Source organism: Myotis yumanensis, unplaced genomic scaffold, assembly GCF_028538775.1.
Source record: "Myotis yumanensis isolate MYYU_CA2020_CCGP unplaced genomic scaffold, mMyoYum1.0.hap1 SCAF_23, whole genome shotgun sequence".
NCBI lineage: Eukaryota > Metazoa > Chordata > Mammalia > Chiroptera > Vespertilionidae > Myotis > Myotis yumanensis.
This window is the reverse complement of record NW_027223774.1, coordinates 1,355,667-1,376,108: the sequence shown is the minus strand read 5'-3', so window position 1 is coordinate 1,376,108 and position 20,442 is coordinate 1,355,667. Positions and strand designations below refer to the sequence as shown.

At 54.3% G+C, this 20,442-nt stretch overlaps 1 protein-coding gene across 1 annotated transcript; it reads left to right on the top strand.

Annotated features, from left to right (window-relative positions):
* Positions 1 to 8,848: 8,848 nt before the first annotated feature.
* Positions 8,849 to 19,926, top strand: LOC138999740 (zinc finger protein 551-like). Its single transcript, XM_070401959.1, has 3 exons — positions 8,849 to 9,041; positions 14,309 to 14,432; positions 15,615 to 19,926. The coding sequence occupies exons 1-3, from the start codon at positions 8,886 to 8,888 to the stop codon at positions 17,435 to 17,437; spliced, it is 2,103 nt and encodes a 700-aa protein (XP_070258060.1). The 5' UTR covers positions 8,849 to 8,885; the 3' UTR covers positions 17,438 to 19,926.
* The last annotated feature ends 516 nt before the right edge of the window (positions 19,927 to 20,442 follow it).

Below are 20,442 nucleotides of genomic sequence, written 5' to 3'. Positions count from 1 at the left end.
GGTTGGCTTAGGTCCTGGGTGACCAGGCCCAAGTCTGTCACAGGACCGGCAAACCCTGTGGGGTCCAGTGGCAATTGAGACCCTGTCAAGGGATGAAACCCCTGCCCTTGATGCTGTGGCTCCGTGGATAGATTGGCCTGCGGACTGAAGGGTCCCGGGTTTGATTCCACCCAAGGGCACAGGCCCAGGTTGCAGGCTCAATCCCCAGTAGGGGGCGTGCAGGAGGCAGCCAATCGATGATTCTCTCTTATCATGGATGTTTCTCTCCCTCCCTCTCCTTTCTTCTCTGAAACCAACAAAAATATTTTTTTAAAAAAACGCCATGGGAGTTTTATGGAGGAAGTACTCCCTAGTCCAGTGATGGTGAACCTTTTGAGCTCGGCGTGTCAGCATTTTCAAAAACCCTAACTTAACTCTGGTGCCGTGTCACATGTAGAAATTTTTTGATATTTGCAACCATAGTAAAACAAAGACTTATATTTTTGATATTTATTTTATATATTTAAATGCCATTTAACAAAGAAAAATCAACCAAAAAAATGAGTTCGCGTGTCACCTCTGACACACGTGTCATAGGTTCGCCATCACTGCCCTAGTCCGTTCCAAGAGGGTACGCACCCCGCCCTCCTGGCGACCATGTGGTACACAGATGGACCAAGTAGGGGGAGCCCTGCTACATGGATGGCAGCGACTGTCCGTTTGGATACAGAGGAACTGTGGTTCGATTCTGGTACTGGACAACGTAGCCAATGAGCTGAACTGAGAGCAGACCAGATGGCTTTGACAAAGGAACCTGGCTCGGTAGCCATTGGGACAGCCAGCAGGGCTGTCTTTAAAGGCTCAACTTGGTGGTGGCGGCTAAGGCACAAGCAGCAGTGGCCGAGGGGACATCGCCGGAAGGAGGTGTGGGAAGCAGGGACTTCCAGACGCAACAGTGCGCCATTTGAGCGGCCGTCGGCCGCTGTTATCCTCTGGGAATGGGCCGAGAGGTAAAGGGTGTCCCAAAATTCACGCAAGAAGTAATTTTGATAGAGAAAACAGGTTTATAATTAAAAATTGTAAATTTTTTATTGATTCATACAGTTATACAGTATAGGGTTATGTATATAATAGCATATCGGGTAAATGGCCTCCACGGCTTTGCTGGCACATACGCACTCTTTTGTTGAAATTTTCCATGACCGTTTTGCATAAATGCGGCTGAATTTCGATGAGGCTCATTTTCATCTTGCTGGCTTGGTTAATCGACAAAGTTCTCGCATTTGGGGTTCAGAAAACCCACGAGTGATTGCTGAGAAACAAATACATCCACAACGTGTCACTGTTTGGTGCGGATTTTGGGCTGGAGGCATCATCGGACCATTCTTCTTCGAAAATGCGGCCGCTCAGGCACTAACAAAAGACTGCATCTGTGCCAGCAAAGCTGTGGAGGACATTTACCTGATATGCTATTCTGTACATAACCCTATACTGTGTACTTTATGAATCAATAAAAAATTTACAATTTTTAATTATAAACCTGTGTTTTCTATCAAAATTACTTCTTGTGTGAATTTTGGGACACCCTTTAGTACCTTCCCCTGGAGATCAGGTGGTGTTTCCATCGGAAAGTGGGGCATGTGGGACCATAGGCAGTGATGCAGGCGGCTGAAGGCTGGGGCCTGGCCATCCCCTGGGAAGCCCTCACTGCAGGAGGAGGTTGTCCCCACTGTGCTCAGCCCCCCCCCCCCCATCTGTGTGGCCTCCAGGGAAAGATGGGCCATGTCCTCAGAGGAGGGGCCCCCTGCAACATTGGCAGGTGGATTTCATTGGGTCTCTCCCTCTGGACCAGGCGTTTTTTTAATATATATATGAAAGACCACTCGGGAGCCGAGAACCAGGCTTTATTAGGAGAAAGAGCTGCCAGGCTGTCTCGCAACGGGAGAGCAGCAGCCCCCGGCAGAGGGGAGCACTGTTCTGAAGGCAGGAATGAGGAAGGAACAAGGACTTAGGGTACTCGGTGGGTGCTGATTGGTGATTCAATGTATACTCCACATGAGGTACAGAACTGGGCCTTCTGGTATTTCCGGGCTGCAGGCCGCGTCATGTTTACCGTTACTCCGCCTACTGTTCTGGGGAAGGGATGATCTATCAATTAATCAATATATATATGCAAGCTTAAGCGACCATTACAACCAATCGTTATGATGCGCACTGACCACCCGGGGAGGCAGATGCTCGACGCAGGGGCTGCACCCTGGTGGTCAGTGCGCTCCCACAGCCAACCTCCTGCGGTCCCTCCCCCTGGTGGGCCAGCCCTGATCGGTCCTGATTGCTGGCCAGGCCGAGGGACCTCACCTGTGCACAGATTTTGTGCACTGGGCCCCTTTAGCATATATATACTGTGTGTGTGTATACACACATACTTGTACATACATATACATACGTACATACACACATACTAGAGGCCCAGTGCACAAAATTCGTTCAAGAGGGGCTCAGCCCTCACAGCCCTGGCTTCTAGAAGGTCTCCCAGAAGGATCTCAAGAAGGTCTTTTGGCTGTCTGGTCTAATTAGCATATTACCCTTTTATTATTATAGATTTTGTTGTTAATCCTCACCCAAGGATATTTTTCCATTGATATTTAGAGAGAGTGGAGGAGAGAGGGAAAGACAGAGAGACACATCGATTGGTTGCCTCCTGCATATGCCCTGACAAAGGCCTGGGCCAGGGAGGAGCCTGCAACCGAAGTACGTGCCCTTGACCAGAATCGAACCCAGGGTCCTTCAGTCCACATGGAGATGCTCTATCCACTGAGCCAAACCTGCTAGGGCTTGAATTTTATTGATTTCAGAGAGGAAGGGAGAGGGAGAGAGAGATAGAAACATCAATGATGAAAGAGAATCGTTGATTGGTTGCCTCCTGCACACCCCCTACTGGCCCCCAAAGGGACAGTTGTCAGAGGATTGGAACACCTGGGGGCCACCTATGGGTGACCCCTTAGCATAGTAAGCAATGATGGAACCCATTTCACAGGGGAAGATGCGGAGCTGGCCCAAGGCCAGGACATAGCTTGGCAATTTCATGTTCTCTTTCGTCCCCAAGTGGCTGGGATGATTGAAGGGTATAATGGCCTATTGAAAGACAAGCTCTGGCCCTGGCTGGTGTGGCTCCGTGGATAGAGCATCAGCCTTTGACCAAAGGGTCCTGGGTTCGATTCCAGTCAAGGGCACGTACCTCAGTTGCAGGCTCCTTTCTGGCCTGGGCCCTGGTTGTGGCTCGTGCAGGAGGTGAGTAGATGTGTTCCTCTCACACTGATGTTTCTCTCTGTCTTTCTCTCTCTCTCCCACTCTCCCTAAAAATCAATGAAAAATATCCTCAGATGGGGATTAAGAAAAAGTAAATAAATTGCACATAGGACAAAACTTTGAGGAAAAAACAATTTTCCTCCCAGTATTAAAAAAAATAATTGTGCCTTATGCATTGAAACAAAGTCATGTCACTGAAGGATGAATAAAATTCTAACACATGACTTTGTTGCTGCATTGTCTTCCTATTGTTTAAAATAATATATTCATTTAAATAGTAGACAGCCCTGCCTGGTTTGGCTCAGTAGATAGAGCATCAGCCGGCAGACCAAAGGGTCCCGGGGTTGATTCTGGTCAAGGGCATGTACCTTGGTTGTAGGCTGCTCCCCGGCCCTTGTCAGGGCTCCTGCTGGAGGCAGCCAATTGATGTTTCTCTCACATCGATGTTTCTCTCTGTCTCTCCCCCTCTTTCTTCCATCCTCTCTAAAAGATCAATGGAAAAATATCCTCGGGTGAGGATTAACAAAACAAACAAACAAAAATTAAATAAATAAATACCTTAACTAATAAAGAATTAAAAAAAAATAAATGTGATTAAATGTTTTAAAAGAATAATAAAAAAAAACAAAAAGTAGGCAAATGATTCTGAGCAGACATTTTACCAAAGTAGATAAAGACAACATCCTATATAATAAAAGCCTATGTGGTCATGACGACCTCACACTGTAACGAGCGATCACCAGGCGGTTGTGTGCGCAGCGGGCGCCTAGGGTGAGCGGGGCTGTGTGTGTGGCGAGGCGCGCACTGATGGGTGGGGGTTTGACACGGGCACGGCACTGAGCCGTCCCATGGCTCTGGCCTACCTCTTTGGGGCTACTGATCACGGGGCTTCCGCACTGTGAGAGAGCACAGGCCAGGCTGGGGGGACACCCCCCACCCCCAAGTGCATGAATTTCGTACATCAGGCCTGTAGTAAATACATGAAAACAATGCTCTTGACTGGGAATCACACCATGACCTCCTGGTTTATAGGTCACTGTCCAGCCCTGAGCCACCCAGGCCAGGCACATGCCTGGTTTGCGGGCTGGATCCCCCAGCGGGGGCCATGCGGGAGGCAACGGATCAATGATTCTCTCTCATCATTGCTCTTTCTATTTCTCTCTCCCTCTCCCTTCCCCTCTGAAAACAATTTTTAAAAAATCAAATTAAAAATAAAATTTAAAGCCCTAGCCGGTTTGGCTCAGTGGATAGAGCATCGGCCTGCGGACTGAAGGGTCCTGGTTCGATTCTGGTCAAGGGCATGTACCTTAGTTGCTTGCGGGCACATCCCCAGTAGGGGGTGTGCAGGAGGCAGCTGATCGATCTCTCTATCTCTCTATCCCTATCCCTTCCTCTCTGTAAAAAATCAATAAAATATATATATATATATATATATTTAAATGTATTTTATTGATTTTTTACAGAGTGGGAGGGAGAGTGATAGAGAGTTAGAAACATTGATGAGAGAGAAACATCGATCAGCTGCCTCCTGCACATCTCCTACTGGGGATGTGCCCACAACCCAGGTACATGCCCTTGACCGGAATCGAACCCGGGACCCTTCAGTCCGCAGGCCATCCACTGAGCCAAACCAGTTTCGGCAATAAAATATATTAAAAAAAATAAAATTTAAAAAAGAATTAACTAGGCCCTGCCCCTCCCTCCCACGCTCGGCCTCCTGTGCTGGGCAGCTTCTGCCAAGCCTCCGAGGCCCAGGGCCCAGGGTCCAGCTGTGTGCAGCGGGCGTTCCACGTGATCTGGAAGCGGCTCCTGCTCTGCGAGGTCTCGGAGGAGCCACCACGGCTGCTCTGGATCCCACGGGTGACGGCCTCTCGGCCTGGGCCTCCCCCTTGGCGCCGGAGCTGCCCTGAAACTGCACAGTCCACATGGGGCCAAGACCGAGCCTTCGGCTTTGCCCAGCACGTGCCTGTACGGTGGGGACACGGGGGCTCCAGGCAGCTCGGGGCCTGAGGGCCGAGGCTGGGAGACTGGAGCCACCATGTGGGGTCCACAGTTCCCCGCGGGGACCCTGGGAGTAGATGAGGACACAAGCAGCCACAGGCGTATAGGAGAGACGTTATTACAGGCCGAGCAGCCATCGCCAACCAGGAGCCATCCATCAGACGTAGCCCCACAGAGCGCCGCACACCGCAGGTCAGTAACACTTTTTTTTAGCAGATAGGGTGTGTATTTATTTTTACAATATATTTTATTGATTTTTTTACAGAGAGAAAGAGAGACGGATAGTTAGAAACATCGATCAGCCGTCTCCGGAAATTCTGTTTCTTTGTGATGGGGTGAGGCCAAAACATTAGTAACAAAGAAACAGAATTTCCGGAGGATGAGGCCCAGAAATCAGGATTTTAAAAAGATTCCCAGGTGATTCTAATGTGCAGCCAAGGTTGAGAACCACTGGGCTAGCCCCACCTTTAGGCGAGGTGGGCCCACCCCTATGTAGAGCTTGTCTTTCATTTTTTTTAAACATAAGAATTATGTTTAAATATAAGAATTTCATCATTTGTTAATTAAATATACTTTTATTGATGTCAGAGGAAGGGAAAGAGAGAGAGAGAGAAACGTCAATGATGAGAGAGAATCATTGATCATCTGACTCCTGCACGCCCCCTACTGGGGATCGAGCACGCAACCCTGGGCACGTGCCCTTGACTGGGATCGAACCCGGGACCTTTCAGTCCAGAGGCAGACACTCTATCCACTGAGCCAACCTGGCCAGGGCTGTATATTAGAATACTGAGTAGGAAATACTAGGTGGATGAGCAATGTTGTTCTATGGATTGGATACTGGCACTGAGGATACAGGCAAGAGAGTCGTTATCTGTGGGAACCAGAGGCAGAGATAACTCTGTGCTTTATTTATTTATTAAATACATTTTTATTGATTTCAGGGAGAGTGAGAGAGAGAAAGATATTGAAACATCAATGATGAGAATCATTGATCAGCTGCCTCCTGCACGACCCCTACTGGGGATCGAGCCTGCAGCCCAGGCATGTGCCCTTGACCAGAATTGAACCCGGGACCCTTCAGTCTGCAGGTCGATGCTCTATCTGCTGAGCCAAACCAGCTAGGGCTTTTCTTTTTTAAAAAAATACATATTTTTATTGCTTTCAGAGAGGAAGAGAGAGGGAGAGAGATATAGAAACATCAATGATGAGAGAGAATCATTGATTGGCTGCCTCCTGCACATCCCACATCCTGACCGGGAATCAAACCGTGACCTCCTGGTTCCTAGGTCAGCGCTCAACCACTGAGCCACACCAGCTGGGCTCCACCTTATCTTTCACGTCCTGGCCCAAACTGAACACAGGGTTACAAAATCCAAAAAAGGCTTCTTACTCTATGAATATGAATTGGGCAGAAGATGGTTAGCACGTGCCAGCGAGGAGTGAGACAGGCCAGTACGCAGGGGCCAGTGGGATAGGGAAACAGGCTGGGAGCTGAACAAACTGGCAGAGCAACTTACAGCAGATGCAGAAGGTCCCCTCCCTGGAGACAACGCCGAGGCCTCAGTGGTACTTCAGCTCCGGGCCAGAAAAGCAGCAAAACCAAGTGGCCGATTGGGTCAGGGCCCGTTGTAGGGACTAGGGACCCCTACCTGACACTAGCCAGTCAGTGGAGACCCCCCGCTGACGGCGCCCACCTAGGAAACGGGAATATTTTGCTGAGACCGTCTCCTGTGACCTCCCCTAAGATTCCTGTCTGCAAGAGAGAGAGAGAGAGAGAGAGAGAGAGAGAGAGAGAGAGAGAGAGAAGCCACAAGACAAAGGGCCCAGTGTGCTCTCTCCTCCCCAGAGCACACCTGAGCCTGCCTCGCCCCTGCTGCCTCCACAGGCACGCACCTCCCACACCAGTGATGGCAAACCTACGACACGCGTGTCAGAGGTGACAGGCGAACTCATTTTTTTGGTTGATTTTTCTTTGTTAAATGGCATTTAAATATATAAAATAAATATCAAAAATTAAGTCTTTGTTTTACTATGGTTGCAAATATCAAAACATTTCTATATGTGACACGGCACCAGAGTTAAGTTAGGGTTTTTCAAAATGCTGACACGCCGAGCTCAAAAGGTTCGCCATCACTGTCCTACACCCTAAGGGACCCCAGGAGCCTTGCAACCAGGGCACACCCCCCTGAACCTGTCCCCCAGGCCTCCTTTCCACTGACTTCTTTTTACATAGATTTTTTTAATTGATTTCAGAGAGGAAGTGAGACAGACAGAGAGAGAGGAACATCAGTGACGGCAGAGATGTTTATGCTTTGCAAGCCAGGAAGCATATGGAGCCGGAGGTCAAACAAGTTTTGTGGTTTTTTTTAAATCTCCCAAAAGCTGCCAAAAGCCTTGGCTATTACAGAGCCCTACTGCCAATAAAGGACAAAGAAGAAATGTGCATCGACCACTTATGCTTTTAAATCACCCAGACGGGCGGATCTCCTTATATAGCAGCCAAAATCAATGAAGCTAAAGCTTTACTGGAAGGTCAAGCTAAAAAGTGATGACTCTTCAGTTCTCATTAGTTACATATATGAGAACCAGCTTTTTATAATAAAATGTCCTGAAGCTACACATTTAAAATAAATAATAATAGTGCCAGCCATTGTGGCTCAGTGGATAGAGCTGCGGCCTACGGACTGAAGGGTCCCGGGGTTTGACTCTGATCAAGGGCACATGCCCGGGTTGTGGGCCCGATCCCCAGTGTGGGGTGTGCAGGAGGCGGCCAATCCATGATTCTCCCTCTCCATTCCTTTCTAAAATCCATAAAAATTTTAAAAAAGATTAAAATAATAATAATAATAGTAATAATATGCCTTGCCCTGTCCAGTTTGGCTCAGTGGATAGAGTGTCAGCCTGCACACTGAAGGGTCCTGGGTTCGATTCCGGCCAGGGGCACGTGCCTGGGTTGTGGGCTCCATTCCCAGTAGGGGGTGTGCAGGAGGCAGCCGATCCATGATTCTCTCTCATCATTGATGTTTCTCTCTCTCCCTCCCTCTCCCTTTCTCTCTGAAATCAATAAAGAAATATATATATTTTTTTAAAAAAAGCGCCTCAAAAAACATTCTGAGCTTCACAAAGTCACATAAAAATGCCTTCAAAAACCTAATCAGTTGCAGACAAGTCATCAGTTGCAAACAACACACCCCACAAACATGCAGACCCCCCACCCTTATCTCCACCCCTCATCCCCCCCAAACCTAAAACTGTCATTTGAACCACGACCTGGGATCAAGCTCAGGAGCGAGGCGCACGCAGAAGGCGCCCCGACAAACCGGGCCATCGGCTAATGCAGCAGCCGATCCATTGCTGCCCAAGGTCAGTGACTGGGACACTAGCGTCCACCACCGGCCGCGGAAAACTACATTCCCCAGAGGGCAACGCGCCGAGTGACGGCGGGCGTAGCCAATGAGCGCTCGGGAGAGGGGCGTTGCTGGGCAGCGCCAGGGGTCAGGGCGGGACTTCCGGGTCCTCCTCGTGGCGGTCATTTTGGCCTCTCGGGTCCGTTCAGGGGCTCGCATCGCCGGGCTCCGGAGCGCCGGTTCGCGATGGAGGCGGTGCCGGAGGGGCCGTCCCCGCTGTGCGGCGGCGAGGCGGGCGCCTGGCGCGTCCTCACGGTCGGGGATCCGGGCCTCCCGGCCCCGCAGACCCCGCTCCGCCCACAAAGTCCAATGGCGGCGGCCTCGCTGCGGTTCCCGGCCGAGGTGAGGGCGCGTCCCCGGGGGCGGGCGCCTGGCAGGTCCCGCAGCCCCGGCACCGGCCCGGCGGTGGGCGAGGCGCCCGGGGGTGACGCCCGGAGGGACGGGGGTGCGAGGGGGCGGCCGGCGGAGGGTCCGTGGGGTCACCGCGCCCGGAGGCCGAGCCGGGGAGACGCGGGCAGCCCCGGCCCCGTTGTGCGTCCGGAGGCGGCGGAGACGCGGCGGCGAGGCGGTGCGGGCGCCGGGTTTCACTTCCATTCTCGGGGCGCGGGGGCCGCGCATGGTCGGGAACAAAAGGGGGACAGGGTCTCGGATGCGGTTCTCGGGGTTCCCCGGGCTGCGCGGAGTGAGAACCGGGGGGAGAGAGAGGACGGCCGCGCGGGGCGGAAGGCGGCTCCCGGGAGAGAGGACGGACAGGCAGCCCGGCCCGCGGGGGTCAGGGGTCCAGCCTGGACCCAGGAACCGGGGGGAGAGGCGGGTCACGGTTCGGTTCCGGTCCGGCACACGCCCGGGGTGCGGGCTCCATCCCCCCGGGGGGCGCGGTGCCGTGAGCGGCGGATCCGTGATCCTCTCTCACCATTGATTTCCTGTCTGCCTCTCCCTCTCCCTTCCTCCCTGAAATCGATAAAAACATATTAAAAAAAAAAAACGGAATTGGCAAGAGTCTGCACTGCGGACCTTGAGCCCCGAGGACGGCGGGCATCACCCCCCCGGGGCGGGGCCGGGGCCCTGAGCAGCCGGAGCCCCTGGGTCCTGGGGGGGTGCCCGGCCCTCAGCCCTTTAGTTCCCGCCGGTTCCTGCGGGCGCAGAGCCGCTGGGGGACGGGGCTGTGGGGCTCCTGTCAGGGCCTCACTCTCTGGTGGCCTCTGAGGTCGTGGGGTCCTGGGCTGTCGGCCCCTCCTCCCGCCCTGGGACCTGGGGACACTCAGCCCAGAGTCCTAAGTCCAGGTCTCGGGTGGTAGGAGGTGGTGTCAGCCTTTGGCCACCGGTGGGATGAGATGTGGGGGGTCCCTCCAGGCACAGGGACCAGAGCCCAGTGGCTTCCGGGGGAGGCCCAGCTGGTTCAGGCACCCGCAGGTGCAGGTGTCCTTGCTGACTTTTTTTTTTTTTTGGTAAATATATTTTATTGATTTTTTTACAGAGAGGAAGGGAGAGCCCTAACCGGTTTGGCTCAGTGGATAGAGCGTCGGCCTTTGGACTGAAGGGTCCCAGGTTCGATTCCGGTCAAGGGCATGTACCTTGGTTGCGGGCACATCCCCAGTGGGGGGTGTGCAGGAGGCGGCTGATTGAGGTTTCTCTCTCATGGATGTTTCGCAGTTCTCTATCCCTCTCCCTCTCTGTAAAAAAATCAATAAAATATATTTTAAAAAAAACAACAGAGAGGAAGGGAGAGGGACAGTTAGAAACATTGATCAGCTGCCTACTGCACGCCCCCTACTGGCAACCAAAGTACATGCCTTTGACCAGAATCGAACCTGGGATCCTTCAGGCCACAGGCCTACTATGCTCTGTCCACTGAGCCACACCGGTTAGGGCTGTCCTTGCTTTCTTTTTTCTTTTTTTTTTTTTTAATATCTTTTATTGATTTTTTTTACAGAGAGGAAGGGAGAAGGATAGAGAGTTAGAAACATCCATCAGCTGCCTCCTGCACGCTCCCTACTGGCAACCAAAGTACATGCTCTTGACCAGAATTGAACCTGGGACCCTTCAGTCCGAAGGCTGACGCTCTATCCACTGAGCCTCACCGGTTAGGGTTGTCCTTGTTTTCTTATGGGAAATGGGAACAGTTGGGACAGGAGTCCAATTTTTAAAAATATATATTTTTATTGATTTCAGAGAGGGAGGGAGAGAGAGAGAGAGAAACATCAGTGATGAGAGAGAACCATTGATTGGCTGCCTCCCGCATGCCCCCCACGGGGGATGGAGCCCACAACCCTAGCATGTGACTTTGACCGGAATGGAACCCGGGGCTTTTCAGTCCACAGGCCTGGGCTCTATCCACTGAGCCACACCAGCCAGGGCAGGAGTCAGGTATTGAGTAGCTTTGTGACAGGTCAGGTGTCTGGTCTGCAGATGATGGGGGTGATGGGAGATGGCAGCCATGGAGGCAGGGGATCTGACCCAGGTCCCCTGAGGCTCCCTGTGGCCGCATCGTGGAGGGCGGTGCAGGTCTGAGTGATGAGGCAGGAAGACCAGGGGAAAGGCTGAGGGTGAGGTAACGGGGCCATGATGGTGGGTGTGGAAGTGGGAGACGCAGCTGGATTTTGGCGTTTTAGGTGTGGCCCCTGGATCTTGTTGTTTTTGTTGTTTTTGAAGTGTTATTTATTGATTTTAGGAAGATAGGAAGAGTGATAGAGAGAGAGAGATACATTGATTTGTTGTTCTATTCATGCATTCACTGGTTGATTCCTGTATGTGCCTGGACAGGGGATCACACCCTGAACCCGCAACCTTGTCATATCAAGACAGCTCTCGCCCTGGCAGGTTTGGCTCAGTGGATGGAGCTTCGGCCTGCAGACTGAAGGGTCCCAGGTTCGATTCCAGTCAAGGGCATGTACCTGGGTTGCGGACACATCCCCAGTGGGGGCTGTGCAGGAGGCAGCTGATGGATGTTTCTCTCCCATTGATGTTTCTAACTCTCTATCCCTCTTCCTTCCTCTCGGTAAAAAATCAATAAAATATATTTAAAAATAAAAAAAGACAGCTCTCCTTCCAACTCAGCCACCCGCCAAGGGCACTGCCTGGATTTTTTTTTCTTTTTAACTTTTTTATTTTATTGATTTTTTACAGAGAGGAAGGGAGAGGAATAGAGAGCTAGAAACATCCATCAGCTGCCTCCTGCACACCCCCCACGGGGGATGTGCCCGCAACCAAAGTACATGCCCTTGACCGGAATCGCACCCGGGACCCTTCAGTCCGCAGGCCGACGCTCTATCCACTGAACCAAACTGGTTAGGCTGCCTGGGTTTTCTAATTGGAAGGTAGAGAGAGAGGAGACAGGGATGGCATGGAAATGTGGGTTTAGCCCTAACCGGTTTGGCTCAGTGGATACAGCGTCAGCCTGCAGACTGAAGGGTCCCGGGTTCGATTCCGGTCAAGGGCATGTACCCTGGTTGCGGGCACATCCGCCGTGGGGGGTGTGCAGGAGGCAGCTGATCGATGTTTATCTGTCATCGATGTTTCTAGCTCTCTATCCCTCTCCCTTCCTCTCTGTAAAAAATCAATAAAATATATTTTTAAAAAAAAAGAAATGTGGGTTTAGCTCAGCCGTGGGCAAACTATGGCTCGCGGGCCGGATCCGGCCTGTTTGAAATGAATAAAACTAAAAAAAAAAAGACCATACCCTTTTATGTAATGATGTTTACTTTGGATTTATATTAGTTCACACAAACACTCCATCCATGCTTTTGTTCCGGCCCTCCGGTCCAGTTTAAGAACCCATTGTGGCCCTCGAGTCAAAAAGTTTGCCCACTCCTGGTTTAGCTCCTGGAGGAATGGGGTCACTGTACACTGAGACGGGGAAGCCCGCAGCAGTGAGGGTGATGTTCATTGAGGAAATCAGGGATTTACTTCTGGCCCGTGAGGAGCGAGATGCTTGCGAGCAGCTCCCGGGCGACTGGAACTGGAGGAGGCGTTCAGGGTGGAGACTCCCCAGAAGGGAGTGGAAGTGCCTGGGCCGGGAGGAGCTGCAGCTCCCTTTGTACGGGGAATCCTGGTCGGGAGGATGGCGGTCGCAGCGGCTCAGGAAGAGGAGGCTGCGCCCGAGGCCCGGGCTTCCTGTGCGGGCCTCCGATTGTGGGAAGTGGGTGTCACACAGGTTACAGAGGAGGCGGCCACGTGGGGAAGGGCAGGGAGACTCCGGTTGGGTAGAGGTCACGGCCTCAGAGGGGTGAGTGGCCATGAGATGGATGGAGGCAGAGCAGCAGCTCACACAGGATGACAGGGGCTGGTCCGCAGTCACGGCCCTAGAGCCTCACCAGGACGATGCTGTGCCCCTCGGTGTGGTGGGGAGCGGCACGCGGCCGGCACGATAGCCCAGCTGCACACGGGTCATTGGCAGACTCAGTGGGCACGGGCTAGAGGGCCCCTGGGCTGGGCCTGGTGTGGGGTGAGGAGAGGGGAGGCTGTGACCGTGAAGGGACGTGAGGTGCAGCATCAGTGCGGGGAGGCTGTGGGCACCTGAGAGCCCATGTGGTTCTCAGCAGGTGACGTGGGAACAAGGAACCGTCAGGAGGGCGGCCCTCGGAGCAGGACTCCGGCTGCCTCTGTGATGTGGACCATCAGAGCCCGGGCAGTGCTCGATCCTCTTAGAATTTTCCAGACGTTCTCCAGACCCCATCTGCTGAGCAGTGAAGAGAGAGGCCAAGGAGATGATGTGGTGCCGCACAGGAGGGGCCGGGCGGTGGGAGCGCAGGCGGGAGAGGTGTGGTCGGGACAGTGATGTGCACGTGGAGAGGGCGTGTGAGCTCACGGCCACAGGGCCCTGGCGTTGACATGAGAGTGAATGAAGGGCGAGCCCATGTCTGTTGTATTTGGTGGAAACGTGATGTGGCTCCCCGGGGAGTTGCCTGGAAGGAGGGGGTGTGGTCCTCCATGCCCGGCCCGGAGCTTCGCTGTCATTCAGGCCCCTTCCTGCCTGTTGCTGAGGCGGATACAGTGATGGACGGGGCCTCAGTGAGATAGCGGACCTCAGTGCCGCCCAGGCTGGACTCCCCGCTTGCTGGGGGGCGGGAGGGGTGAGGCAGGCGGTTGGTTAGTATCAGGAGAGCGAGGCTGACCGGGAACACGCTGTCCGTCCCGCAGGCTGTGCTGCCTTTGCAGCTGTGCTCTGGGCGTGCAGCTGTGTGGGCCAGTGAGGTTCAGAGAGCTGTGTGCGGAGCTGGGGTTGCCTCGGCGCCTGCGAACGGTCCTCAGCGTGGAGGTGGGGCCGTGTGTTCTGTTCCCTGGAGGGACCGTGTGCAGGATCACAGGGCATCGCCTGGCGCGACGCGTGTCTGATCGCTCAGTCCTCCGGCCAGCTTGTCCCCTGCCCCGTGTTGGTGGCACCGCTGTGTTAACAAGGGACAGGGCGGGCGTCCTCTCTCTGCCCATCTCCCTGCTGCTGTGGGAAGACGGAGTCAGCGGGGGCCTAAGGGGAGGGTGACTTCGAGGGGACCGAGGCCTGCTGTCTCCTCAGAGGTGGGAGGGAGCAGATGAACGGAGCCGCCGGGTCGGGTGAACCTAAACCCTAGGAGAGAAGCTGATGGCGGCGTGAACTGTGTTTATTGTGACAGGATATGAGCTTTGAGGACGTGACCGTCGCCTTCTCGCAGGAGGAGTGGGGGCTCCTGGATGCGGCGGAGAGGCTCCTGTACTGCGAGGTGATGCTGGAGATCTGTACACTCGTGGCCTCCGTGGGTAAGACCCTCCTGCTCTTCCTAGCGTCCGAGGTGGTAACCTGCCTTCCCTTTGCTCCAGCAATGGCTGTGTCAGTCCCACAACCAGACCGCGGGTTCTGATCACCCCCAGTCTCTGGTCACATGTGCCGGTGCTGAGCTGTGGCGGGCCCTGCCCCAGGGGCACCCCGAGCAGCCCTAACCCCTGTTGCCTCAACAAGTGCGGGGCGAGTCTGGGAGTTGGGAGCCTTGCCGACAGCTTAGTGCGCCCAGCTCTGCACCCCCCCCCCCTCCCCCTGCAGGGCGACTGCGTCCACATCCACATCCGTGGCCTCCCTTTCTGCCCCTCCCTCTAGCCTAGAGCTCTCTGCGGCTTCCTGTACCAGGTCATGGTCGTCACTCACAGGCACCGGGGGCTGTCCTTGTGAGAGCCACCGTCAGGTTTCTGTGATGTTGTCTTCCCTGGATGCTGATGTCTGCCGGGGTGCTCCTGGCCTGTGCTGGCTGCGCACCCCTGTTGGCCCTCATTCAGACTCGGTCACTGAGCGGAGGTACAGTGGAAGGTGCAGGGGAGCCCTGACCTTTTCACAGGGCGCACATGTCAGGGTGGGCTCAGAGGAGGGCTCCCCTGGTGAGGGGCGACCGGGCCAGAGCATAGGGCTGTGTTCAGGCCCTGCCTGCTTCTGCCCTGTTTCCGATCGTGTTCTGGTGCCTGTGCCACTGGCCGCACGGGTACTTGGCACTTGGCTGTCTTGTCATCTTACCTGTTACCTCCCGGCCACCTCCCCTCTGAGGCCTCTGCCATCACCTGCTCCCTCTTCTTTATTCTCCAGCGTCGACCTGCGCATGTGCGGTGAGCTGCGCACACGTCCTTCACTAGTGTGTGGGCGCCAGGCCGCTCGTGTTGAGTTTGATTGGCCCGTGTCACCGGCCAGCAAGCCTCGCTGGAAGCTGTTAGCGGAGGGAGGGTGTGGAGGGCCTCCTCCTCTCCCGTGTGGTGCATGCCCTCTTGGTGGGGTTTTCTGGTCAGGTCTACCCTATTCTGTGACCTTCAGAGGCCAGCAGCTCGATCTGCAGCCTGCCTCCAGGTTCTTACTGTCCAACAGCCCCCTGAAACCGGCGATGGAGCCTGAGAAGCCGCGGTGACGGGGCTGGCCCCGGCCGCCCGCTGGCATCCCTCTCCTCGGCGTCTCTCTGCTTTCAGGTTACTGGCACAAACCGGCGGACGAGGAGGCCCCTTGTGAGCAGACCGCGTCTGCGGAAGCGGAGCCGCAGGTCAGTGCGTCTGAGCCCGCGCCGGCCGCCGAGAAAACACATTCCTGTGAGCAGTGCGTCTTAGTCCTGAAGGCCATTTTCCACCTGACCGAGGTCCAAGCGGGGAACCTGGAGCAGAGAGCCTTCTTCAGTGACGCGTGCGCGAGGGGCTTCTGTTTCAGGGCCAACATCCACGAGCAGCAGAGGGAAGCCCGCGCCGAGGAGCCCTGGACGGGGGACGTGGACGGGGCCTCGCTCATGACCAGTAACAGCTTCTATGTGTCGGGGGCGCCGTTCACCGCTGGGGAGGCGGAGGGGGACCTCGCAGCCGCCACCGGCCTCCTCCAGCACCAGCCCACGCTGGGCACCGAGGAGCCGCACAGCGTCATTGAGAGCTGGCAGCCCGTGCACAGTGGGACGGGGCCTCGCCAGTGGGGGGAGTGCGAGAAGGCCGCCTTCCACAGCCAGGACCTGCCGCAGCAGAGCGTCTACACCGGAGAAGGGCTGTTTGAGTGTAGCCAGTGCGGGAAGGCCTCCATCCAGATCTTTAACCTCATGCTCCAGAGGAGCGTGCGCGCGGGGGAGAGGCTGCCCTACGAGTGCGGGGTGTGTGGGAAGTGCTTCAGCTGCGAGTTTTTCCTCCTCCGACACCAGAGTGTGCACACGGAAGGGAAGCCCTACGAGTGCAGTGTCTGTGGGAAATGCTTCAGCTGCAAGTACACCCTCATCCAGCATCAAAGAATTCACTCTGAAGAGAAGCCGTACGAGTGCAGTTTCTGTAAGAAATGCTTTAGCTACAAGTTTAATCTCATGAGGCACGAGAAAATCCATACTGGGGAGAACCCGTACGGGTGTAGCGATTGCGGGAAGTCCTTCAGCCACAGCTCTGCCCTCATCCGACACAAGAGAGTTCACACTGGAGAGAGGCCCTATGAGTGTAGCGATTGTGGGAAGACCTTCACAAACAGCTCTGCCCTCATCCAGCACCAGAGGGTTCACACTGGAGAGAAGCCCTATCAGTGCACTGAGTGCGGGAAGTGCTTCAGGCAGAGCTCCGCCCTCATTTACCACCAGAAGGTTCACGCGGGGGAAAAGCCGTATGAGTGTGGTGATTGTGGCAAGTGCTTCCGGTACAATTACATTCTCATCCAGCACCGGAAGGTTCACACTGGAGAGAGGCGGTATGAGTGCGGTGTCTGTGGGAAGCGCTTCATCTACAACTTCAACCTCATTAAACACCAGAGAATTCACACTGGCGAGAAGCCGTACGTGTGCAGTGATTGTGGGAAGGCCTTTAGACGGAGCTCTTCCCTCATTCAGCACAAAAGTGTTCACAGCGAAGAGAGACCCTATGAGTGCAATGAGTGCGGGAAGTCTTTTACCCGGGCGTCCAACCTCCTTAGACACTGGCGAGTTCACACGGGGGAGAGGCCCTATGAGTGTAGTGATTGTGGGAAGTCCTTCAGCCACAGCTCCGCCCTCATCCAGCACAAGAGGGTGCACACTGGAGAGAGACCTTACGAGTGTAACGAGTGCGGGAAAACCTTCACCCGCACGTCCAACCTCCTTAGACACTGGCGAGTTCACACTGGAGAGAGGCCCTATGAGTGCGCTTATTGTGACAAGTCCTTCAGCCACAGCTCCGCCCTCATCCAGCACAAGAGGGTGCACACGGGAGAGAGGCCTTACGAGTGTAACGAGTGTGGGAAGTCTTTCACCCGCACGTCCAACCTCCTCAGACACCGGAGGCTCCACACTGGGGAGAAGCCTTAATGGTGCAGGGAATGCTCCCTCTCCTCTCGGGCTCACCGCACGGGGGGAGACCCTTAGAGACCAATTCCGCTGAATTAGAACCTGTTGTAGTGGAGCATCCAGTGCGCTTGATCCCTCATGGGTTGTAGGTACTGGCGAGGCTTGACGGGGGTCCGTTGCACTTTCCCACCTGCCCGGGCTGTTCCTAGATGACGTCACTGCTAAGTATTGTAGCGGAGGCCCTCTCCCCGCCACCGCCTGGCTCCCCGGCACGGTGTCAGCCCCGCCCCTGCGTGCTCAGGGAAGCCGACCCGTGGTCTCCCTCCTGCCGGAGGAGATGAGGGATGCGCAGGCCTGTGGGGGACCCTCCTTCCTTTCTCTCCGCCAGGGGTGGGCCTGGCTCCGTGCTGGGTGCTGGTCCGGGGGCCCACCCTCAGCTAAGAACTACCTTCTCGATGGACGTTGTTCTCACGCTGATGCTGTGAGGGGTTCGCCCAGGTTCGCCTTCCCCAGCCTGGACGCTTGGCTGTCAGCTGTTCTGGATCGTGATGTAATGATGCTAGAACTGTGGTGGTTGTATAGTCCCTGCGTGAGATGGTTTGGAATAAGAATTGTGATCTGCCAGCATGTGGAGGGGCACGTGTCTGTGTTGGGGGACCCCTCACTGTCTGTGTGTCGGAGGGGACGGCGCGATGGTGGGGAGCCGCGCCCTGTCCAGTGTTGGCTCGTTTTGTGTTGCTGCCCACGGCCTGGCAGGAAGCACTGCATGACTTTGTGGTCCTGGTAGGAACCCCGGTGCCGCGATGATGGGGGGGTCAGAGGTCACTCTGAAGAGGGGGCATTCTTTTGTGCTTCTGTGGACAGTATGAATTTATTCCCTTTTTCACTGTGTACATTGCCTGCCTCCACCTGGGCGGAGGTCCTGCAGAGGAGCCACATGCCGTGGTGAGTGGGATGCCGTAGGTGGGGGACTTGTTGTAAGGCTCAGGTCAGGTGGGACCACAGTGGGGACAGAAGCACAGTGTTCATAGTGAGGGGGGGAGACTAGTAAATTAGAACGAGGGTGTCTCTTCTTTTTTTAAAATATATTTTTATTGATTTCAGAGAGGAAGGGGGAGGGAGAGAGAGAAACATCAATGATGAGAGATGATGAGAGAGAATCATGGATCGGCTGCCTCCTGCACGCCCCACACTGGGGCTCGAGCCCGCAACCCAGGCACGTGCCCTTGACTGGGAATCGAACCTGGGACCCTTCAGTCTGCAGGCTGAGGCTCTATCCACTGAGCCACACCGGCCCGGGCAGAACGAAGGTCTCTCTTCTGAAAGCTCAGCCACAGATGCTCCAGGGCCTGTGGCTTCTGGGGTCCGTGGCTACAGACCCCTTCCTGACCTTTTTCACTGCCTCTAGCAGCTTTGTGGATCCCCTAGCCCCGTGGTCGGCAAACTGTGGCACGCGAGCCACGTGTGGCTCTTTGGCCCCTTGAGTGTGGCTCTTCCTAAGCCTTAGGAGCACCCTAATTAAGTTAATAACAATGTACCTACCTATAGAGTTTAAGTTTAAAAAATTTGGCTCTCAAAAGAAATTTTAATCGTTGTACTGTTGATATTGGCTCTGTTGACTAATGAGCTTGCTGACCACTGGCCTAGCCTCTCTGAGGCGTGCACCTCCAGGCCATTGCTCTACAGACAAGCAAACCGAGCCGGGAAGCAAGGTGATAGATTTACTGTAGTCATTCCCAGGATGTCCTTTGCGACCCGTCAGCATTCCTGTCACTCCGAGGGCAGGAGTCTTCCTCGCGTGCCCGTCTCCGCTGCCCCTCCGCAAGGCTGCCCCTCCCGGACCTGAGGGGAGAGGTGGAGGCCGCACAGGCTGGCCAACCCGACGCCCTCAGCAAAGGGGGACTGTAGGCCTGCATGGGAGCCATGTCGAAAGCTTTATTCATGTACAGATGTATACTTCACATGCAGCCAAGTGCACTTACCCGGTGTGTGCTGTTCGGTGATCTTTGACACGGATAAAGCTATGAGACCATCACACAGGAAGTGGACTGGCCTGTTGCTCACAGGCAGGGTGGGACAATTGCAGGTGCCCAGTAGCGAGCATGTGCAACATGGAGTTCATTCCTGAATTATTTATTAATTATGTTGATTTCCATGCTGTCGGTCTCCGTTCGCTCCGCCCTGTGTTTGCCCCCTGCCCTTAATGATCTCTCCCCGCCCGTCCTGGCCCTGATGCAGCCACTGACTTCCCTTTACTTACAGTAGATTAGTTCGTAGTTTCTGTAACGTCACAGGTGTACACGGTTTTCTTCATGCTGCACAGTTATTTCAAGATTCCAGCCGTCAAGCTGATGTGAATAGCTAATTCCTTTCCTGCGTAGGAGTAGTCTGAACTGTAAATAACCCCTTTGTTTACCCATTGATCTGCCTACGGTTAGGGTTACTCCCGGGTTTGCGGTATTACAAATAAAGCTGCTATGAATATGTGCATTCCGGGCTCTTTATGTCGTTACGTGCTGTGTTTCTCAAACTTACAATGTAGATTAAGTGCTGACATTTTTAAAAAATGCGGAACTGCGATCTAAAACGGTTGTTCCCTCTGCCTTCCCGCCATCCCACAGGGTATGAAGATTCCTATTCTTCTGCAATTTGGCCAGCCCTTCCTGTGGCTAATTTTTAAAAATATCCCCGGATGTCAGTGTAGTGGCGAATTGTTCGTTTCAGTTCCATTTCCCTAACAATTCACGAGGGTGAGCATGTGCCCATGCATTTATTTATGAACACACTGTCTCTCTCTCCTTTGGTAACATGTCTCCTCAGAATCTCTGCCTGTTTCCTTTTTATGAATTTATTGTTTTTGTTTGTTTGTTAACATATTTTTATTGATTTTTTACAGAGAGGAAGGGAGAGGGATAGAAGTTAGAAACCTCGATGAGAGAGAAACATCGATCAGCTGCCTCCTGCACACCCCCTACTGGGGATGTGCCCGTGACCAAGGTACATGCCCTTGACCGGAATCGAACCTG